Here is a 23,897-nt window from a genome sequence, read left to right as displayed (position 1 = left end):
AGGAGTCCGGGTCTGCTCTAGGTTTCTTCCTACAGGGGAGCTTTTCCTGGCCACTGTCGCACCCTGCTTGCCAGTTGGTTTTCTTCTGATTGTACAAAGTGCTCTGAGATGCCTTCAGATGTGATTTAGCAGTGTAAAAATAAAAGTTGATATCAATCAATCAAACATGTAAGGTATAAAAATGTAATCCTTAAACATTGAAGCACCAAGCCATTGCCTGGACAATCATTAATGCTCAAACCAAAGGACAATTTAGTGTCCAGATACTAATAGGCACTTAGCCAAATGCCCTTGGACTGCTGACTACTGTGTACCTAGAGAGAACGGTCTTTTCGGGTGAGAATCACGTAACAAAGTGCCACTCAACCCTAGTTTGTTCTGACTCTTTAGGAGTGAGGACCTGAGGACACCAGCAAATTGTAACCATGTGTGAATTAAATGCGGCAAAATTTTGGTGCAGCGGTGGACCTTCTGTGCGGCGCTTTCAGGTTCTCCCTGTGTCTGTGTGGGTTCTCGCCAGGTTCTCCTAGTAGTTGAACTAAGTTCATTATGTCAAAAATATATATCTGTGATAAAAGAATACTGGAATATCATAGGTTCTCCTAGTGTATGTGTGGTTCTCTCCAGGTTCTATCTGTGTGTCTGCATGGTTCTCTCCAGGTTCTCCCTACGTCTATGTGGGTTCTCACCAGGTTCTGCCAGTGTCTGGTTCTTTCAAGGTTCTCTCTGTGTCTACGTGGGTTCCTCCAGGTTCTCTGACTTCCTCCCACAGTCCAAAGACATGCAAGTGAATTGTGGACTCTAAATTGCTGTGCAAGTGAGTGCAAGTGTGAATGGTTGATTGCCTTTCTATGTGGTGCTGCAATAAACTTGTCCTGGGTGTAACCACCCTAAAACAGCTGGGCAGCAGCAACCTTGCAAGCAGCAGTGCAGGTGAAGCTGTAATAGAAATGATGGGCAAATACGTTCGATCCTATTGGTATACAAAGTTGCCACCCAGACATGATTTTTCTAAAAAGATTGTATTTGCATTTCAATAAGAAGTACTTTTAGCAACTTCTCATTGACTGGAAAATAAACAGGCGAACACACAATCGTTAAAATTACACCCTTACAGGTCATTTGTTGTTTCTGGGTGGCACGCAAGAGGAAAACTTCAAAAAAGCAGAATAGAATTTTCCCTTTAGGTAGGTCTAACCGCTCTCTGTTCGAATACAAGGCTGCGGCAGCTGCTTCCGGTTTATTTAGCGTGACTGTGTTTTTATTTTTTTTTAGCATGTTTCGTGTTAACATAATGCCTCTCTATCTCTCCCCGGCATCACTCTGTGACACTGACGCTCTGTCAAACACAACAAAGATGAATATCGACCACAATGTCAGGATCTACTGCTGGAGCAACACTTCCGGCCAGAAGCGGCACGCATCCATAGGCTGCATCAAGTTGACGTTAATAACAAAGAATTTACTCAACCCCCCTTCAAAATAAAATAAAAAGACAACCTCAAGTTGTGTCGCGCAACGTCTCTTCCTAAGGTATTCACAAAAAATAAGATACACAGGATTGCATACAGTAGTAAGATAGCACCAGCAGAGATACGGTATGATAAAAACACATCATTTGTGACCGAATAGTGTTAGAGTTAAGAGTATATTTGTATATTCAGAACAATGTAACATAGACATACAACTGACAATGTCCTTCGAAGTAACAACATCTACTTCTCCAAGATTATTGTTACAAAAATGACACACACACACACACACACACACACACACACACACACACACACACACACACACACACACACACACACACACACACGCACAAATTGTAACATACTCCTCAGCGCGCAAAAAAAGCTGCACGTCGTACGCTCCTTTTATTTTTGTAGTTGATGACCGGAAGTCTGGCGTAGTTTTGGGGCGTGTGGGGAGGGCGATTTGACACTGGAGCGTCCAGGCGGCGGAGAGACACACACATACACACACGGGGCTGTGCACACACACAAAGAAAGGTATCAAGTATACAACATTTCAATGATAAATCTCTGTACGGTGACAATGTGCGTGACGGGCGCCCTTTGGAGAATATCAAGCGACGTAAAGTGCGTGTCCGCGTTGTCGTCCGGGGGAGAATGTCGGAGTGGTTCCATCCTGTGACTGGCTGCACTCAGATCAGCTGCATGTCGACGGATATCGCTTCTTTTTATTTAAAGAACGCGAGTCAAGCGCTTCGACGAGCGTGGCGTGTTGCGTGTCTCCGTGCGTGTTTGTTTGGAACCGTGTTAAATGGTCGGCGCCTTGAACGCATCGCACAGGGACCTCGCCGAGTTATTTCAGGTGAAAGTTTCCTCCGCCCCGGTGGTGTCGTGCCAACCGGGGCTCCCCGCCGACTGCGACATCGCCCCGGCCGCGTCCTTCTTCCCCGCTGAGACCCGTTCGAGGGAAGCGGGCTTTTCTCTTTCTTGTGTGTGTGTGTGTGTGTGTGTGTGTGTGTGTGTGTGTGTGTGTGTGTGTGTGTGTGTGTGTGTGTGTGTGTGTGTGTGTGTGTGTGTGTCGCTCGTTGCGTTGTGTTGCGTTGCCGTGCTGTCGGCCAGAAGTAGGCCTTTAAAACCCCACCAACTATTCCACCGAAAATGACTTCCTTTGTCGCAGCAGGCTAAAAATAACGAGCGGCTGCTAAACTAAACGGGAGCCGAGATCGCGATTCGGCGTTACGAAAGAGGAGGAAACCGGTCCCGCCGATAAGTTCCCCGGTAACAACCGCACGCTGGCGCGATTCGAACTGGCTCCGGTTCCAATTCCAGGCACTTTAAACTAAACCACGTTCGGGGAGTCGCTTACTGGACCGCACCTCTGGGGCTTTGAGAAAAACGAGCCCTTAGATGGCACAATAGGGACGGGACGATGTAGAGAACATCTTGAGAAAACTTCCTACTTTTTCCATGTCATCACGAATTATTCAAAGCATCAACTATCATTCAATGAGGAGTTTTACCACGTTGAATATTACCTGTGTGCCTCCTAGAGCGTTTAGTTGCATCTAGGAGTGGAGTGGCTCTATAGGAGTGGACCTCTACTCAAGCCTCTTTGGACTTTCGTTACCTCCTCGTACTGGTTTTAATTGTAAAAATTAACAAAAATCAAGAACTGAATCCTGTTGCCTACAAAAATCTACTATGGCTCCGGTGACCTGGGCGACTGACGTCCTTTTCTTCTGGCGTACATCGTCCATAAATCATGGTGTAATTCGACTGACAGCTTTCAGCTCAAAAGCGCTTGGGGAAAACACGAGTTTATCGAGTGTTAAGTAAAGAAAAACCTGCGTTGAACTCCTGTCAACTCGCAGAGGGTCAGATTTCCATAATGTACAAGTTAGATTTTAACCAACTGCATCCAACATTTTCCGTTGTGCTCCTCCAGGCTCGGTATGTCGGATGAAGATTCACGTGCCAGCACCAGCTCTTCCTCGTCTTCGTCATCCACCACTCATCATCATCAGCACCAGCACCAACAGCAGCAGCAGGACGCCACTCCCCCGAAGAAACGGGAGAGCAAAGCCAGCATGAGCAAGACCTCAAAGCTCCTCACCACCAGTGCGAAAAGGTGACCCCCGCACCCCCCGTCAGTGACTATTAGTCACCGGTTCATGTTCCTTCTCCTGTTCCCATCCTCTTTGAAAGATGTGATCACAAGCAGAGCTGGTCCTTCGTATCAGATGCAGACATTGAACGGGCTCAGCCCAGCCCAGCCCTTCAAAAACAACTCCTTGAACAACTTACTTCATTTCATTCTAGCTCTGTGGGTTTGGTCTCAGGAGATTCCATCCTGCATTGTGATATAATAGAACTGGATGGCACAATGCTCAATGTGCTCAAAGGCTTGGAAATTTACACATCCCCAACATCCAGACGTTGATGCACATTCACTGGTTGGACGGGTTGACGTGTTGTAATTCGCTGACAGTAAGGAAAGTCAGGAGTTACAGGCCAAGCTTTCATTGTGTAGCACGGTGTCTCAATACAGTGCGCAGTTCCCTCAGCCGTTTGTGTCATTTGGGAGAAATAAATAGTTCCCTTTCCAACAAGCTTGGAATGTCTTGCGGATTGTCTTGAGTGACCACTTCTAGATATGGGGAGTAGCGCTACAGACAGGCAGAAATGCACATCATTGGGATTTTGTTGAGCTCCGACTCTCATTTCCTGTCTTTCTCAAGACATTTGGACAAATACACGAGTCCCCTGGTGAAATGTTGGCTGGAAAGAAGCCTCGCATAAGTCAGAGTTAAGAAGTAGATATAATGATTTCATAGTTCACCGGCTCTGAACGTATTAAAATAACACAAATCAATTTTTATTATCAGTGTTAAAGCCTGAGAAATTTAGTGAACTATTTGCGAAGTACTTTTCAGATATGAGCTCCATTATTTAACGGCAGCAAAGCAAATCAGGCTTCATAAAGTCACCAAGTCTGCGGCCTTTTCTCAGCTTCTTTCTTAAGAGTGAATTTTAACACAGCGCATGTGGAGATTTCTGACTAAAACAAAACAAAACAAAAAAAAGGCCGCTGGTCCATGCAGAAACTCAGACGTGCTGCGCGGAATTGTGTGTCTTTTTAGGGAAAAGACGAGACTACAAATCCAACAGCAAAATAAATAAAATCAAGACAAAGCACCGACAGAACCAAAACACTAAAGAGCAGCTTGTTGACATTCTGTGCCAGGCCTCTTTGAGGCAGAGGGAGCTCAGGAGCAGCGCCTCCTTGTTTTCCTGTCATAAACAATCATTTGCTTATGATTATGAATGGTTATTGCTTGGTTAAGGACATCTTACTTTAAAAATACATTAAAATGGACACCCTCAGGGGCAGCTTTACTTCTGCGGAACCTCTAACGTGCTGCTGTGTCCTTCCCCCTCTTTAGAATTCAGAAAGAACTGGCCGACATCACATTGGATCCTCCACCGAACTGCAGGTGAGCGAGCGCAGCGTGTCTGTTCCAAATGACGGCCTGTGATCAGGGTGTGGTGCGAGCTGTCCTTTGCCTCCACCCTCTGACCACTCTTGACTGTCCACACTGTTTTTTAGCAAGTGTCCAAATGGGATCTGGCTCTGTTCAGACTGGGCCACGTTATTGACCCATCTGACAGCTTGCTGTAGCAACGCCGACGGAGCGGAGGCGTCGTCCAGTGTGGCGTGCGGTGTGTGACGTCACGTCACTGCGACAGCTGCGCTTGTTGCGATACATGGCCTGTGGAGCTTGGCTTGAATGGAGCTACAGTATCTCCCCACACACTGATGAGCCAATGAGTTTCCTCCTCTGTCAAGGGACTGCTCTTTTCTACTTCTTCTGTCTGCCCCATTACGTTACAGCTCCGCCCCTTCCAACGGCGCTCTCTGGGCTGGTGCATTGGGTCTTGCGTGGCGTCGAGTGACGTCACGGACAGTCAAAACCCATCGGTGTGTTTGGAGCTGTTCAGACTGAGAGGCATCTGTCTAAATTCCATTTGAAACGACCTCCCGAAGGTGGTTTCAATCCGTTTTGCAAAAATCGTAATTCATGTGATTTGTGACTGTTCAGACTACAAAAGAGCCCATCCAGTTTCAGTCTGGATGGGCTTAAAAATCAGATTTTGGCTGTCAGTCTGAACGTGGTCAAAGAGCCTGAACAGGCTTGAACACTGGCGCTCAGGCAGAATGGTCACTCCTGTCTCAGGATCACAAGTCTTTGGCTTTCCTGCTTGTCCGTTTGTAGGAGCGAGAAGCAGCAGCAGTTCTTCAGTTTATATTTCACCTTAGTGGAGTATTATCGCCGAGACTAAATTAAGTCTTGTACTTTATTGCTGGTGTTAGAAATCTATGCCTGGACACTTCCCAGAAACCTTCTGTCGCTGCTGCTCTTATTGTTTCCACTATTTTCTAGAGATATTTCTCGGCAGTCAGGCGGTTATTTTTGGACTGGTCATTACGAATAGGGATGCACCAATACCACTTTTTTGACAGTACGTGTATGAGTTCTAGTACATGCCAATAAAACCATTACATAACATAGAATTACTTTGATTTTTTTTCCCCCCCACAGATGTTCTGTTTTTCTAGAGAACATGGGACGGCAGTACTAATACGTATTTGACAAAATTGTCATATACATACATACATATACAACTGGTATCGGTTTCGCTGTATCAGCACAGCACTGATTACGATGAAGCTGCTTTTTCCTTTTCTGAGAAAATGACTTTGTGGGGAAGATGTCTTTGAATTAAAAGAAAAATAAGGTGCAAAGAGTTTGTGAAGAAGGAAGGGAACAGTTCTGCTCTTTGGAACAACAGCTGCAGCTCCAACTCAGCTGGAAGCAATTACTGGACGTTCCGTGAGTCGGCTGAAACAGCCACTAAAAGGAACTCTGGGCTCTTGTCTGGTTTAGCTGAGCTCAGTCGGTGCTGCGGCGGCTGCACTATTTACACTCACGGGCTGCGATGGGTTTGGCGGAACAGGATGGACAACAGCGTCACACTTGAGAACCAGGGGGAGGTGAGGTGGGCACGCCCACGCTGCAATAAATATCCAGGAGAGCTGGAGAGGTGCAGCTCGGCGTTGAGAGGAAAAGATGAACGGAAAAAGTGATTCTGAAGCGGCACCTGGGCTGCCGTAGAGGAGAGTGGAGGTCTCCAAACAGTCCAGGCCCAAAGCGAGCATTTAGATCATGGCCAATCATGAGAGCTGGAGAGAGAGAGTCATGCTCTTTGCACAGAAATGCAATGAAATGCAGTGCATTCACATACTGGACTCATGACAAAGGTAGCATAATGAATTCTCATTCATGTCGTTATACACCGCACCATCAACATTAGTGCCATTGCAAGCATTTGGAATTAAAACAGTGATGCAAAAATAAGAGCAAAGCAGCATGAGGTCTTTATTTCTTTTATTTGTTAAACCTTCATTTAGACAGGAGGATCTCATTAAGATTAAGAACCTCTTTTCAAGGGAGAGTTGAATTGGCCAATATTGGCAGCAGCCAAATGCAAAACACGGATAAAACACAAACAAATAAAGTGAAATTGAATTTCTAAAAAAAGCAAACAAGCAGATTCCAAAAACCATGTAGTGGCCTCGGCCTCAAGTGATCTCAGTTTAGATTTAAAAGGTTCTCAAAGGAATTAACCCTGTTAGTTTCTAGGCATTATTCAACATATTCCATGCTAAAAGGTGTAGACAGATTCCTGAATCTCGCTTGTTCTGATGGACCTGCAACACTTTCCCTGTGGGGGAACAGTGCAAACAGATAGTTAGCAGAATGGAATGAGGATCGGGGGTCGGGGTCCGTGGAAGGTAGCTGGTGGTCGCTGACGTTTTGGGCCGTTGTTATAGTCCTCAGCAGCGACTTCCTGTCTGCAGCAGAAGTGCTACCGCACCACCCCAGGATGCCCGAGGTCAGAACGCTGTAGGCGAAGCAGCGGTAGGAGGAGATCGAGTGCTGGTGTGACAGCCTTCCTGAGTGTGCGGAGAAAGTGCAGCTGCTGTGGTGTTTATCGTCCAAGATAAGTCCTCTGAGATGTGTGTACCCAAGAATTTGAAGCTGGACACTCTCACCACCCTGTTGACGAGCAGTGGTGTGTGAACTATACGAGCTCTCATTTGGAGGTGACCGGCAAAACCTTTTGTCCTGCTCAAATAAAAGAAATGGATCTAACACTCCTGGTGCTGAATTTAAGAAAAAGAAAAAACAAATAATGGGTGCATCCAATCTCAGAACTAAGAGTAGAAGCGTGGGTCTGCTGTCTTTTATATTTTCCTTTTTTTTTTTGGCATTGGCTCAGATTCTGTATCTTCTGTGACCAGTCAGATAGTAATAAATCAGTAACCAAAATAACATAGGCGATTACAAAAGCAGCAGTTATTGCGATAAAGCACCTGGCAAGAAAAATGAGTAATACAGTTAAGGGTAGGCCGAAGAAAGTCAGATGTAAAATTGACAGTTTTATTTTTTGCGTCGACTATCGTGTGATTTTAAACACACTCATCATACTGACGCTCCCGTACTTTTTTTCTCTTGTATACTTTCTTTAGTCTTTTCTAATTTTTCATTTTTTATCACGTCAGACGACTCCCTGAGAAAAATATCAAATGTTTATGTTGATGATTTGGCTGGTCAGATGTTCTGCTAAACAGAACAGCAACTTTGAACAAATCGATCTCAATTGGGGCAGAAGAAATAGAAGCAGCAGTTTCCCCCTGGTAATTTATGGCAGATGTGAAAGCTGGCTAGAGATTTGAAGAGAAGCTGATTATGAGCATAGTCATCAAATAAATGTAACCAAGGACCTTCATGGGTGTTTTAATGATTTTTAAAGACTAAATCTGGCCATTTTAGAAGCACCTGGGCCATTAAGACTATTCTGTTCAATCATGTTTTCCTGGGTCTTTATGAATTTTATGATGACTTTTTTTTTTTACTGTTGACTCCTGGACTCAAATGCAGACTCTTGGTAAGAGGTTATCCTTTGTCTGGCCGACCAAGTTGCATTTCACGCCTATTTAGATTGACTGTGAGTCATTCTGAACACACAGTCATCATTTATGTCGCTGTCAGAGTACAGTGGTGGTATCCCTTGCACTTTCAGGTCCCACTGGATGCTGGGTTATTTTTTGCTCAGTGCTTCTCAGGCATCAACTAAAGGAACTCTGATTACTTTTGTCACAGTTAATCTCCTTAAACAAAGGATGATCGGTGCTTAGAATTGTTATTGTTGTAATTTTGATTCCTTGCGTCATTTACTAACTTACTTTGTAAGTAAGTAAGTTTGAAAGCATTCAGCGTGACAGTCTGCTCAAAGCGCACTTTCGTTGAAGTGCATCAACAGCCCAAAGCTGTGGTGCCATAAGAAAGTAGTCAACCTTGGCAGAGCGAGCGGCCTGCTCACTTTGTGAGGCTGGAGGTCCTGGTCTTTAACTTTCAGTGAGAAAAAAAAAGAAGATTGCTTTCTTGTGGGGGGGGATGAGTTCAGTGAACGGCTTGACTGAACGTACACTACTGCTTATCATATCTTAGCATATAGAGGCAGGCAATGCATAGAAATATGTTTTATCTGATGTGGGGCAAATAAACTCAGACAATCTACATCTTGCTTTGCTCCTGTGTGCGAACACAAGCTTCATCCGAAGTGCGTTAAACTAGAGGGACGCCTGAACGTCCATCTCAGGTTAGTGGCGCATGACATTGGCTGATACTAAATGTCTTTTAGGAAGGAACTTTATCAACCCAAATATCTTCCGTTCGTACAATATAAAAGTGAATGTTTCAACTCACTGCTAGATGCATGGAGTTATTTAACCAGCATTTGGCAGTGAAAAAGACAAACGGGCTTCCCCGTGCTCTATTGCCAAAAGGTGTTACGACCAGTAACCAGGTGCTGGATAGCCGAAAATCCTGCCAGGTCACATTCCCCAGTGCAGCTGCACTGCAAGGGAAGCAGTCAGCTGGAAATGGCCACTACGAATTCACTCCGCAGAATAAAGATGACGCATTTCTGTTCTCAGAAAGACTAAAATGCCACCCATCCACTGCAAATGTCGAACATAAAAGTGATTACGGCTCCGTTGGATGCAATAAACATAACACTCTTCATTTTGTGGCTCCTGCTAAAGGCGTCTTGCTGGTAGGTCTGATAGAAGGTGTCCCGTACCTTAAGGTAGAAAGACACACAACTCAAATTTTTATGACGGGCAATATGGTTTTAGATAAAAGGCCACTTCCCCTGAAGATTAAGAAAGTGTTCTAATTCTCATTACAGTTCTAAACTGTACTGGATGTGCATTGTTGAACGGTGCGTATCTCCTGTGTGACACGACTGAGACATTGAAGAGTACCAAAACCCTAAATTGAAACGAAACCTCTTGAATCTGTGACTGAAGTCGAGAGGCGTTAGCGCGCCGTTGACTGAACTCTCTCAGTGCGCTGCACCTATTCAGCTTCGCAGCGCGTGCCCCAGGAGTGGCGGGATCGTCCCTTGTTTGACAGGTTTAATCAACGTCAGTAATCATTAGCCTCGGCCTCTGACTAACGGTGCTCCGTGTCCATCCTGCAACACCTGCCTTCCGGAGACGTTCCCCTCTCCCTTTTCTCCTCTCTGTCCGTCGGCCCAGCGAGCAGAAGAAGGAAATGCCTCCGAGTTGAGATAAACGTCTCCAGACGTGCAAAGGAGCGACTGCTCCCTGAGAGCTTTATCTCTCCCTCTTCTCACCACCGGGGCCAAAAAGCCTGGGCTCAGCCCCGCGTGCCGAGAGGGGATTTTGCTCCTCTCTGCTTCATTTAGCACACAATCTGCTCATCAGGGTATGAATGGAGCCGGCCGGCTTCGCCGTGCAGATGCTGTTTAATGGATTACACATCGATGAGTCAGTTGTTTCGGGGCCCTCTCTGCTCTTAAAAATGAACACTGACTGATTTTGAAAAGACCCATCCTGTCTCGTTGTATCAGCAGCGCCTCCTTTGTCGCTAACTTTGTTTCGAGCCGGAGCCTTTCATATGTCATCCATCAGAATCCAATTATGCTAAAACAGGTGCTCCTTTGTTTGTTTTTTTCACGTCTCACTGCTACCCCAGTGTTGTGTTGGACCCTCTTCATGTCGCTTCTTTACAGTGTTTTAGTCCATTTTTACCCCTCCATGGTTCTTTAAATGAATGCTTTCTCTATCCTATGTCCTCCCCGTCTTTTATCATCATTCCTCCCCTGGAGATGCAGCCCCCGGGTGTCAGACAGATTCCTGACATTCCAGGGTCATGGCTAATTTAAACAAAGAAAAGTTAGATGTACTCTTCTGTAGGATGATTGGTGCCGAGTTCAGATTCTATCCATTTAATACCTTAAATACTCTGTAGCTTTTGGTTCAAGTAATTGTTTAGATTGGATATTTATTGGATATCCAAAAGGAACATTTTACAAGTCGATAGCATTTACCTCGCACAACCCAACCGGTAATATGCCAGTGACGCTCATTTGGAAGGAGAAGGCAACACTTGTTTGTACTGAACTGGACCAGGCAGATTTGTCGCTCCATGGTGTTAGCCGTGCGCCACTGACCATGTGGCTTTGCGCTATGTGCCACCAAAGCCAGGAGTAAATCAGATACATGGGTCACATGTCTTAAACAATCAATGCTGTGACATCGAGTGCTGTATTATTGTTACTTTTTGTCATTTTTTTTTAAAATATCTTAAAATCCAAAGTTCTGTATGAAAGCAGACTTGGATCACCTGAACGTTCCAACTGAAATCAAATGGGAGTCTCAAATCCTACCGAAGTCTGCTGGTCTATTAAGTGTTAAAGCGACCTAATCTGCATTGCGTTGGTTTGTTTTTCAAGAATTCCCCTTTTGAGATATTTAATCACTAGATGGAAAACTTCCGTTTAATTGTGAGCCTCACTACTTATTATTGCTTCTTGTTCTCTGAGGCTGAACTCTACCTTTTAGGTGTGAGTCATGCAGGCCACTAACTAGATCGTGAAATGCTTCTCATTGTTGATGCGTCTCTGTGGTCTTGACGAGTGAAAAAGACTCGGTCACAAAATTGAATAAACTCCTCCGTAAAGGTATGTGGTATGCGGTATCACCCAAAGTGGAGAAACAACAAGTGGCCATGACAAATGAGGTTGCTAATGTCAGTTTGTAGTCCTCATACTCGCATTGCTCGAAGCCGTCTCCATTAATCAAATGCATTGGCTGCGTCTATCCTTGTTTTACCGCATTGTGGGGCTTTTTTTTTTTTTTAATATAAATATGGTTTATTGATTGGGTCAGTTGCTCACTTCCATGGCTTCAATAGCTGCATTTCCCTGCTGATTAATCTTAGATCTTGCTACTCTAGTCATCAAAATGGAGAACGAATGATCGTTGCAAATGGAAATTTCATCACAGACTGGCTGAGTGGATGTGGTGTATAACTGTGGTGAGAGCTGCAATGTTGGTGTAGAAACAGTGGCGTCGAGGAAAAGACAGAAGGCAGAGCTGGAGGTGGCAGAGATTAAAATGTTTGAGCTTCTCTTCGGGAGTGACCGGGATGAGGTTCAGGACACCAGAAGGGACGGCGCATGTTAGATGGTTAGGAAATGAAGCCAGAGATGCCTGACGTGGTCGGGGCATGTACGGAGGAGAAACGGTGAATATATCCATAGATGGCTGCTGCTGGGTAGGGCCGGGTTCCGAACGTTGCTACATTTGTATTAAATATAGACAAACTAATCATCTTGCGGTGCCAAATCCCGATATCCAGGAAACTAAATCTTAGCGTCTGTGGCCCAATAAGCATTTTGCATATGCAACCTACTGTAAAGTCACTGGTGATTGGCTTTCACATTATAGGAGGTGTGAGTTGAAGATACCCACCAACATTTTTTTTATGTTGGTGGGTATCTTCAGAAAATCAGTGTCATGCCAAAAAAAAGTCCTAAGTGTGGCTCCGCTTCATGAAGGTGGATCAAAATAAAGCAAAATGCACATTAGTGTCAAAGCATGTAGCTGCAAATAGGCAGCATAGGGGAATATAACAAACTTTATTTGGAGGAAATCCTGATTTAAATCACCAGTAAAATGGAAAATAAAGGTTTTGTGCTGTAATGGCAAAGTATGTAAAGTATTTTTGTTCAAATTGGTTTTAAAACATCTGGTAATGAAGAAAAGTATTGTTCTGGAACCAGTGTTGAAATTGGCGTCATATCAAAACATTTTCAACAATGCCCAACACTAGTGCTGGGGTTAGAACTGGAAGACCAAAGAGGAGATGTAAAGGTCCAGTGTGTAATATTATTTGAGTTGATTTATGGGTTCAAAAGAGTAAAAGCCTAACATACTGCCCATAAACACATTGGTAAAAGTGTATAATCGCAGTACAACAAAATTTGGTTTTCCTACCCTGAGAATGGTTCTTATATATTTATATATAAGAATATACGTAGAACAAGGGTCCTGCACCGCCATATTTTTAAGGCAGGTGTGGACAATCCAGCCCGCCTCAGAGCATGTTTCATATTTAGGGTGACTGTTGGCATCCTCAAATACACCAACGAAGAAGAAGGTGGACGAGGTATCCAGGTTTGGGTGCGCAGGCCACCGCAGTTTTCTGGTAAGCTCAGGAGAGGAAAGGAGAGTGAAAGGCGCTGCAATCTGAAATGTAACCACTTGGTGTCACCGTTTCCTCTCAATATCTCCAACTATTACTCACCTGACCTTTAATGGACGTTGGTGTCAAATGGAGGCAGACGATTGGCCGTCACCAAGCTTGAAGGGACCAGCTTAAAGCAAAAAGGCAGAGGACCATGGAAAATATTGACACATTGATCCTTGAAGTTGAAAGTTGCATTTGAAACCGGACTGCACAGGGCAGACACTATGTGGCGCTGTAGCACGTAGGCGTGTTCGCAGTGCGAGTGTTTATGTTATCCCCGTGAAATCCGCCCGACATGTGTGTGATCCCATCCCGTTCCGCAGGCGGTGTCGGCAACAGCAGCTGTCTCCGCGCGCACACACACACACACACACACACACACACACACACACACACACACACACACACACACACACACACACACACATAAACACACCTCTGCAGCACGTTTGCTGCTTTTGTGTCGGAGACTGCTGAGGTTTTTCTCTCAACAGCGTCTTCTTCACATCTATAAAAAGCCTTCGTCCCTGGAGAGGAAGTGGCTGGCCTGTTGTTTTGTTTTGTTTCGTGTTTTGTTGAGTAAAGCCCTGAAAGCAGCACTGAGCTCTTGACTTGGCAGTTCTGAAGAAGTTGCCCAAATGTGTGAGAGACTTTGATCGGGCTGCAACAGGAAGCCTTTATCTTTTGTCGGGCCTCAGATCAGACTCGCGCATCAGACAGAAAGTCGCTTTTGTTGCAGACTATCGGGTTGAGACGTGCGACCGAATCACTTTATTTTAAATTCTATTTATCAGCTTCATATCCCCTCCCTTGTTTAAGCCGCCAACTTGGTTCTCGTTTTCTCGCCTTCATGCTGAACTCTTTCCCTACCCACACACGCTTTTCTTGGACCGCTATTTTGATAGCCCTCGAGAACATTTTCTCTTTCCCCCGCTCCATGACGAGTTAATGCCATCCGTGATCGATGGAGGACAATTTCTTTTTCCTCTCAAACTCCTCTCTGGTGATGGATCGTGTGCGCTTAGCAGAGAGAGGGATGTTCCATGGGATTATATCCCTTTGGTTGGGGTTCATCCTCAGATGATTGCCATAAAGAAAATACGCAAGCTATTGTCTTTAAGGTCCAGTGTGTAATATTTGCTCTGATTTATTTTTATTTTGGTAAAAGCTTAATATACTGTCCATAAATACATTAATAACAGTGTATACTTGCACTACAATAAAAGTAATTTGGTTTTCCTACCTGTGGAACCATTCTGATTTATATATAAGAATATACATAGAGGAAGGGTCGTAGCTGCTCCAGTTAGCTACCAGGTTTGGGCGCACAGGCCACCATAGTTCACTGGCAAGCTTGGGAGAGGGAGGGCGAATGAAAGAGCAATGAAATTTAAATGTAACCACTCGATGTCCCTTGCTGTTTCTTCTCAAAATCTCCAAGTATTATACACGTAACCTTTATGATTTGCAAATCTAATTTAATTTCTTTTTTTTATGTGCTGTGTAAAACTGCCATGTCATTTATGCAGTGTGTGTTTTTGACAGGAAGTCATGCAGGAACACCTGGTCGTTTTCAGAGTGTATCAGAGTGAATCTGGCTGAGTATCAGTGCAGGAATCCAGATTTTACCCTCCTTCCTTCCTGCCTGCACTGGGAGGATATTTCTACACTGATTGCCGTCGTATTAAATTGGTGGGGTGGGCTGAGGTGGGGGGCTGTGGCTGCGCTGCACTGTACAGTCTCTTTGGCACTCAAGTGAAGTGGAGTCATTATATTATCTCAGTCAGCCAGCAGCTTATTACAGTGTATCTCCTTGTCATCACAATATCATGGCGAATAGACGGAGGTGATTGAAAATAAAGCCTGTTGCCCGCTGATGGAAGTGTGCTGCCGTGAGACGCACAATGGAAGAGACAGGGACTCCCACCGCAGCGGCATGAGAGTACGGGCCGCGCACACCAGAGTGCACGGCGGTGATGAAAAATAGATTTATTGAAATGTGGCAATAAGAATGTGCTCGGTGTGAAGAGATGTTACATTAGCACTTCTGCTTCCTTTTTTTCCCCGTTTTTAGACGTGTTCTGTTTCAGAGTAATTATACTCTGCAGAGGAAGAGTGTCTTTGAAAAGGGAACACAGCACAGGAACATAAGCAGCATCTGCTTTTGGCAGAATTTTAAGGTGAAGTGTGCAATATTTGCAGATTTTGAGAGGAAATGGTGACATCAAGTGGTTACATTTTAGATTGCAGCGCTGTTTGCCAGTGAGCTACGGTGACCTGCGCACACAAACCTGGATACCTCGTCCACCTTATCCTCTGTTGGTTTATTGGATGACGTGAGCGTTCACCCTGAATATGAAATGCGTCAGGCGGGCCGGATTGTCCACACCAGGCTTCCGTTGAAATATGGTGGTGGTACAAGATGGCCAATCACTGGGAGCGAGACCCTTGCTCTACATATAGTCTTGGATATATATAGAACTGTTCTATGGGTAGGAAAACCAAATTACTTTTATTGTAGTACTAGTGCGAGTATACTCTTTTATTAATGTATTTATGGGCAGTATCTTAAGCTTTTAAGCTTTGAACTATAAAAATCGCAAACAAGATTGTTACAAATCTACCACGATGAAAGTACACCACAAACATGAGATTGTGTTGTACTCATTCATTCATAAACAGACCTAACGGATGCTTTCATTCATTCATGAACAGACGGATGTGTCTGTCTGTTTACGCAATGTGACGCTGGATTTCGTCAGTGTGGTGTGAATAGAGATGGTCACGTGAAGTGATGGCCAGTCAGGTGTCACATGGTCTCCGTTCTTCAAGGAGCAGGTTTGTGCAATTCAGTGGATTTCAATGGCAACTTGGATTTTTGGCTTTCCAAGGTCTGAAAATCAATAGACTCAAGGTGAAAGACTATTGTGCTATACTTGGCTGCCTGTCGGCATCCATTCCAAATAGGAAGTAACGAAATACACATACTTTGTTCCTGCACTTAAGTTTATTTTTCAGGTGTCCATACTTTACTTGACTTTTTACTTTTACTCCCTCCATTTGTACACAAATATCTGTACTTTCTTCTCCTTACATTGGAAAAACATGCTTGAAAAGATACTAATTCTGTTCAAAATAATTCACTTATTATCTATCATAGTTATTTGAACTCTGCTCTTGTGAAATCAAATATAAAAGTGCATTGTGTTTTAGAGAGAGATTATTTTAGGCTTCCTCAGCTTTGGGGTCACTGTTCAGTACGTTTTCATCGCAGAGAAAAGTACACAAAGGAAATAACGTTGGTTATTGTTATTAAATCCAATAGTGTTATAAAAGCCAATAATAATGTTTCCAACAATAAACATCCAACAACGGCTCACTAGTCATAACAATTACTGATTACAGTTTAGTTGTGCTGCAGTTGAAAAAGAAAAAAAGCTATAGTATTAAGACTAGCAAAGCTGTTAAAAACATTTTTATTTTGAAAAAAATTATCAACAAATGTCTAATTAATGGCAAAAAAAAAAAATCATTTTCTCTTTTTACTTCAGGCTATTTTGGTACAATTCTGCATGATGGATCGACACCAATAAGACCCCGCAGTAATTGGAGAATTTACACATGATTACGTGGTGCATCCGGTTTGTATGAATGAGCCATAAACCTAAAAAAAAAAAAAAAAAGAGGTTATTGTATCTCATCTAGAAGGCACAGAACGTATTTTTGCCGCGGGCGGGCGTGGTTTTCTGCGCAGCAATGTACACACTCGCTGGAAGGGGCCGCCACTCTGGGATGCGTCGCTGCAGGCGAGCCGCCGTTTTTTTTTTTGTTTGCGCTCCGCATCTGGAGAGACGAGCCTCGGCGCAATTCTCCTCTCTTCGTCGGCCGTGCGTTTGCTTTCCTTCTCGTTTACGGTCGGTTAAGTCGCGCTACTCGTTACGTCGTCTTCCTGTCAACAGCCGTAATCAAAGGAGATATGATCTTGAAAAGAGAGCAGAGGATGCGTGCAGCTCTGTGACGGCACGCTGTCTTTGTCGAACTGAAAGGAAATGAGCGCTTCCCCCCCGTCGTCATGTTTTGTATGAAAAGCCATTATGAGCTATAAAGCCAGCAGACATGATATTAACAGACACAAAGGCTGTCGGGACGGCGCTTTGCTTCCTAATGGGGAATGAATTAAATCTACCCACATTATCGCGCTCAGTAGTTGGTGCGATGGATTCACCTGCTGAACCGTCTTTGTTTTGGAGATTTTTGTGCCTCTGCCGTAAGGGAGCACATTACTTCTCGTTGGATGGATGGATGGATGGATGGATGGATGGATGGTGGTGATGTAGTCGAGACCGCCTCAACCCGAGACCAAAGGACTAGCGGGGCCGAGACAAGACCGAGAGCAACGCCGCGTCTTGGTCTTCACTTCCAAATTAGCTCACACTAAGATATGCCAGAGCACACACGTGTGACGTGCGTTGCCATGGCAACTTATGTCAAATTTATGCCACTCTTCTATTACATCTTCATCTTTCATTTATAGCACCCCAGTTTTGTCATGTGCATGAAATTTCGTCAATGCGATTCGCACGTTGGGCGAATGTGCAGCACGTTGACGACCCGTGTCTTAAGGAAAGGGGAGACGGCTGTGATAATGTGCGTTGTCACATGTTTTTAAAATAGTTATTGGCTGAATTTCAAGGACGGGTAGTAATGTGATAATGAGACCCTAGCAGCTGAATTATCTGTAGTTTTTGCATCCATTTTTGTACCTACAAGCCTATCAGATGATTGTTAATTTAACATTGTCGCTTCTGTGAAAAATGATATTTAGTAATTGGGATTTTTTTTTTTTTGACAATGATTAATTAGTAAATGTATAATACAATACAATGGTGATCACCTTCTAGGCCTTAACTAGGAGAATGAAAAGATTTCTTGAAAGTGCTCCTGAAACTACAAGTGTTCCACATCCTGGAAGGATTTGTGCGTTCCCTGAATAGTTCAAGGCGCTATGAATAGTTCCTGTGATGGGAGCGTGTCCAGGGATCCCCGGCTCTTGTGACAGCGCCAGGGCTCTACCGACAGCAGTGAGTCTGCTTCCCCGTGACATGACATGAGTCATGGACATCTCTGCTGCTGTAGATTTGCTTTGACAGTCTGCAGGTATTCAAAAAACATTCTTCAAAAGAAGAATTGAATGTTGCTTGATGCGATCAGTCAACTCAACATCCATGCATTGCTTGAAGGGTATGAAGCCCTTTAGGTCAGGGGTCACCAGGTAGTCTGCAGGCCTGTTCAAAAAATAGCACAACTCGTCAAGCTGCGTCTAAAATTCAGTTTCATCCAACCCTGTTAAGTCATTGTTGACAATTACTAACGACTCCTTAACGTGATCAGTGTCTTCACATAGATCATTGTCATTAATAACAAAATGTAACTAAAAGCTAACTAAGAAAGTGTGTTATTTCAAGAGAGTGAAACAACCTGGTTGCCATGAAGTAGCGCTCTGCTTCAGAAAGGTTGTGGATCGCTGCTGTAGGTCGTGTTTAGAAATGTAAATGCTGGCGTGGCTTCACTGTAAAGACGTTTTGAACATCCACATGTGTTTTGCACAGTTTTGCGCCTATAGTCCTTCTAGGTTAAATGTTAAAACGTCGGTGGTGCCGACGCCCACTGCCACCGGGTCGTTCCCACAGCATCATTGAGCGTTTTCCCACTGCGCCCGTTCCGTCCGCCTGTATCCCGATTCTGGGGCCGAAGTGCTACGCGGCACTTGGAAAGGTTAAAGGCTTTGAGGAAAATGAAACCACTGAAATGTCAGCACTCCGACTCCGCAGAGGCCGCAGTAAGAACCCCAATCCAAATCCCCGCCCCTCCCCTCCCGCCTCTCCGTCCCCTGCTCCCACAGTGTCGGAGAGAATGACAACAGTGATGGCATGGCATATAACCGCTTCTCACAAAGCACTGGGCAGCCTTTGTGTGGGTTGCAGGCGGCCGCGCAGGAAGCCCCGGCCTCTCGCTCCCTCTGCGGTTCGTCTGCGAATGTGAGACGCCTCTTGTTATCGGGCAAAAACAAACTCCAGCATAGCTGCGATTCTGAGGGGATATGATTCAGTATTATAATAAATGTATTCTTAGCCGTGCGGTGGCTCCCGATTTAGGGTACAACCACAGCGTCCCATTGTTTCAAAATGTTCGGTTGGAATCGGAGTGGTATTCTTTTTTTAAAACTTGCCGGCGCTTTTGGAAGAACGGACTGAACAGCGTCTCCTCATCCAGAAGTCCAGGGGGGGAGGGACTGTTCACAACATGCCTGTTCAATGAGATTCTTGGTCTTTCGCTCAGCAAGTCTGATTCATTGGTGTAGGCGTGAATGCACAATGAGCTCCGATGCAGATCAAAGAAACGTAGGTCAAGTATAGGAAATGCAGGAAGTGGACCCCAGCAGAGGGGATTGTGGGTAAACGCAGTCTATACAAACGAGCATAACGCGAGGACGAGGTAAAATCTCTCGTAGAGTTATCGTCAGTCCACGATGTTTGTCATACCTGCTGGTGAACCCCAGCAAGAACAAGGAAGTGTTAAAAAGTAGTTGCTCTGCGTTAACCAATAGATGAGCGAGGTTTCTTCTTTAGTGTTTGTCTGATTCTCTCCTTCAGTAATCCTCAACACAGCGCCACCGCAGGTGAGGAGGGGAAGACGTTTTTTCCGTAAGGTCAATTCAAAATGCAGCGTGAAGGCAAACTCGGACTCGGCTTCATGTTGCAACCCAAATTGAAGCTGTTGCTACCAGACTATTGGGAGGTGAAAACGACCTCAGACTCTTGTCTTTTATGGACAAGGCATTTTCATTTTTCAACTTTTTCACTGCAACTGGATGAACTCGAAGTCCAAAATGTCAGCCAAAATGACAGTCTTGGTGTTTAAAAACCAAACAGCTGCGGTCTTTGTTGCGATGAAACCATGAAGCAGCTTCAAGTCGCCCTTAACCGACCCGGTTGAATGAGTTCAGAGAGTGGCAGTGCGACCAAGTCGTGCAGAAACAGCTGTAGCTGCTGCTTGATGGCACTTTGCACGACCGGAAAAGATCCGACTGGCCATTTTGAAGAGTTCTAGACAGAAGGTTCCTCCAGTCAGACTCCAGCTTATCTTCATTTGCCATCAACTTTCTCTGTGGGCTTTTTTAACCAGACGAATAATAACAATAAAGAGAGTGAATCATGGTAATGATCCAGTTAGTGCGCCAGGCTAGAACGCTGTTATGTCTTGACAGAAATATTCCAGTCAGAGACGCTTTTTTTTTTTTTTTTTTAACTGTGTGTTTGTGGGGAGTCATCTGGGTGCGTTTACGCAGCCTTGATGACTGCTGTAAGGCTTCGGTTGTGAGTAAAAACTGTAGCTGGACCTAATTGAGGGCCATTTTACTGCTCCTGCTCTACCATAAACTGGAGTACGAGCTGCAGTGGCCGCTCCATAAACCCCCCCGTGATTCTAATCTGCCGACCTCTCATTTACTGCTCAACCTCGTTCTGCAGCAGCCGCCCTCAAAGGACACGGAAGACGGTTCCAGCTCTCATTTCAAAGGCTGAAAGTTGGCTCGATCGTTATTTTGCTCAGTTATCGTTATTTTTTGATTGTTCCATTCCCGGAGCAGCAGAGGCAGATCCTCGAACAGAGGCCGAGTGAGAGAAGGGATCAGATAATATTGTCTCTGACATTTACCGCTGCCGTCGTTACTCGGAGCCGACGGCGTGCGACATCTACTCATTACAACACGTTAGCCGCGCCGCAAATCCAAGTTCTGGCGCCGGCTTTTCCCTGTGAAATGAACACGAACAAGCAGGGGCGGAGCTATGTGGTGGCCAGTGGTGGTGGTGGGGAGGGGTGGGACGGGGGGGTAATTTGAAGAAAGGCCTTACGCTTCCACACCTCATCATCTGAAGTCATATCTTTGTCGATTGATGTACAGAGACAGTGAATTAGAGAGAAAATAAGAAAAAAGCTAATTCATAAATAATAGAATCAAATACTCTTTTAATTATTATAATCAAATTATTGTTGAATTTTGAACATAATCTCTTATAATATATCATCTAATATATTCCCTGCTAGTCAAAAATGTGACGTGTGTGTGAGATGTGCCGGTTTTGCGCCATTTATCAAGGTGATTAGCTCCTCAAACTAGCCGAGGTAGTGCAAAATAAACAGGTTTGTGACAAAGAGGCCGAAGAACACCCAGTTGTGATAGACACTGATCCAAAAAAACCTCAGAATTGGCAAAATAAACTGAGAAAATACGAGGCAGGCAGCATACATTATTACTTTACAGACAAATCCAGGTTTTAACGTCATGTTAGTGGATAGTATTCTTATTCATACGGTGAGCGAATGAACGCTGCAATCTAAAATCTGACCACTAGATGGCAGAACTTTACACGCTGTACCTTTATGAGTCCAAACGGTGTTAAAAATACATGCATCTATATCCAATGGCGCGCTGTAAAGCCTCCCTCTGAGCCTCTCGTCAAGCAGGCAATTAGCAGTGTGTGAAAACATCCCCGGCTTTATGGACGCTGAGAGGGGGCGCCGCTGTTGACTCTGCGCGTCTCCGCTGTTGAGCCTTATCTCCACGGGCAAATAAAGTCCTGTTGATCTCCTCCTTTTTATTACTTCCTTCTCTGTTGGCATAATGACTCACGCCCGGCAGCCAGGCTCCCTTTTGGTTTTGATGAATTGCCAAGATGACACAGGACAGATTACCGTCTCCAGCTACGGGGAAAATAGTCCACGCTCCTCCTGACATTTAGCAGGCGTGCGATTGACTCTGTGCAAATATCGCTCGCCGATAGCAAGAAGTGAAAGTGTTTGTTTTAACTTTCATTTTTCTGAAACGTCGACACGGAAATGGAAGTTGCTGTTTTCAGAATTGAGATGAAGATTCTATGCGGCTTCTCTCTGATTCATTCGTCTGTTGGCCGACGTTGGCGCTTGATGCGAGTGTTGGTACGTTGGCGCTTTTAATCTCCAATGTGAGCCAACACACTGCAGTGCGTTGCACTTGGAATCATGGGGGTGTGTTTGTAATGTTCAGAGTTTTGCTGCGGTGGTTGCAGAAGGTTGTGGGTTGTGGGTTCTATTCTTGCCCGCGTCCCCCATGCGTGTGTGTTGGTGTGGTACTTTAGGTCCTACGGCTGCCTCCCACAGTCTAAGGACACGTGCGTCAAGATAATTGAGCACTCTAAAGTGGGCTTTACACCGATCATATCAGCAATATCGGATCGCCCAATATTTGGCATTTTTTTGAAATGTTCGTGATCGGGCGTCATGTCATAAATCTCCGATCAATAGATAGATAGATATATAGATAGATAGATATAGACTTTATTGATCCCTTTGGGATGACTCCCTCAGGGAAATTAACAATGACGTCATGGTCGTGTTGAAACTTTTTTAATCCGTCTCATTTACTCCAAAGTAGTTCCACAGCCTCGACGGGTTTATTTGTTCGTATCCGAGAGCTAATGATTCGTGATTCAAAAAAACTTCATTTTCGTCTTCGTGCCTCTTCCTGTTTTGAGTACTGTCGCTATGTGACGGACAATAAAGTGTCTTTGAATCTTCACGACGGCGACATCCACGGGCGACACAAACAAACATGTCGGAGGTGTGGAAGTTTTTCAAAGTGAGAGAACCAGTCATAGCACGAGCTATCTGCAATACATGCAACGCTACAGTACCTCGCAGGGAAATGTCGGCAAAAAAAGTTCAACACGACAAATTTAATCAGGCACTTGCAAAAGATACACATGGAGGAGCATGTCGAGTTCAAGAAACGCAGCGCAGAGAAAGAAAAAGAAAAGCAAACTCCGAAACGGATGCTAAAGCAAACAACTTTATTGATACTCAGGAAAGAGCACATAAGTATATAAGTACATAAACAAGTAATTTAAATATTTACTTGTTTATTTAAACTCACTGATCGGTGATCGGTGATCAACACAAAAATCATGATCGTGTAAAGCCTACTCCAAAGTGGCCGGGAGTGAGTGGGAGTGTGGTAGTTGTTGACTTTCTTTCTATTCTGGGCCTGCAACAACAATGGAATAGAACAAGCTTTATGGTTCCCCCAATGGTCATGATGTTAGAGCAGCAATGGAGACACAAGTCAGTAACAGTATCAATGTTCATTCATTCACTCATTTTCCATAGCCGCTTCTTCCTGAGCTCAGGGTCACGGGGGTCTGCTGGAGTCCATCCCAGCTGTCTTAGAGCGAAGGCAGGGTGACACCCTGGACAAGTCACCAGTTCATCGCAGGGCCACATAGAGACAAACAACCATTCACACTCACATGCACACCTACGGACAATTTAGAGTGTTCAATTGACCTCACGTGCATGTTTTTGGAGTGTGGGAGGAAGCCGGAGAACCCGGAGAGAACCCACGCAGGCACAGGGAGAACATGCAAACATGCACACAGAAAGGTCTCAGGTCCGGGATCGAACCCACGAGGCGGCAGCGCTAACCACTGCGCCGCAGTGTCGCCCCAGTATCAATGTTAATGTCTGCCAATAGCATCAACAATAAATATAACAATACATAAGATAAAGATAACGCCTAATAAATGAGATGTGTTCAAGAACTAAAACAATTTAGCTTTGTCATTTTGTCTTATTAGCAGTAAACAACAAAATCATTTCCATTTTGCATACTAAAATCCTCTGGCAAATATTTAATGAC

At 44.6% G+C, this 23,897-nt stretch overlaps 1 protein-coding gene across 2 annotated transcripts in view; it reads left to right on the top strand.

Annotated features, from left to right (window-relative positions):
• The first annotated feature begins 1,882 nt into the window (after nucleotides 1-1,882).
• Nucleotides 1,883-23,897, top strand: part of LOC142905071 (ubiquitin-conjugating enzyme E2 E1-like) — a 27,386-nt gene continuing 5,371 nt past the window's right edge. Inside the window, exons 1-3 of one of the 2 annotated variants that reach the window (XM_076051567.1) lie at nucleotides 1,883-2,015; nucleotides 3,424-3,606; nucleotides 4,922-4,972. In XM_076051567.1, coding sequence (XP_075907682.1) covers nucleotides 3,431-3,606; nucleotides 4,922-4,972 — 227 coding nt within the window. In that variant the 5' untranslated portion in view covers nucleotides 1,883-2,015; nucleotides 3,424-3,430. Of the gene's footprint in view, nucleotides 2,016-2,209; nucleotides 2,341-3,423; nucleotides 3,607-4,921; nucleotides 4,973-23,897 lie in introns of those variants that run through there. The other variant, XM_076051568.1, reaches the window with a different exon arrangement.

Source organism: Nelusetta ayraudi, unplaced genomic scaffold, assembly GCF_046127955.1.
Source record: "Nelusetta ayraudi isolate G7.1 ecotype Tasmania unplaced genomic scaffold, CSIRO-AGI_Nayr_v1 ptg000135l, whole genome shotgun sequence".
NCBI classification, from domain to species: Eukaryota; Metazoa; Chordata; class Actinopteri; order Tetraodontiformes; family Monacanthidae; genus Nelusetta; species Nelusetta ayraudi.
This window is presented reverse-complemented; position numbering and strand designations above follow the sequence as displayed.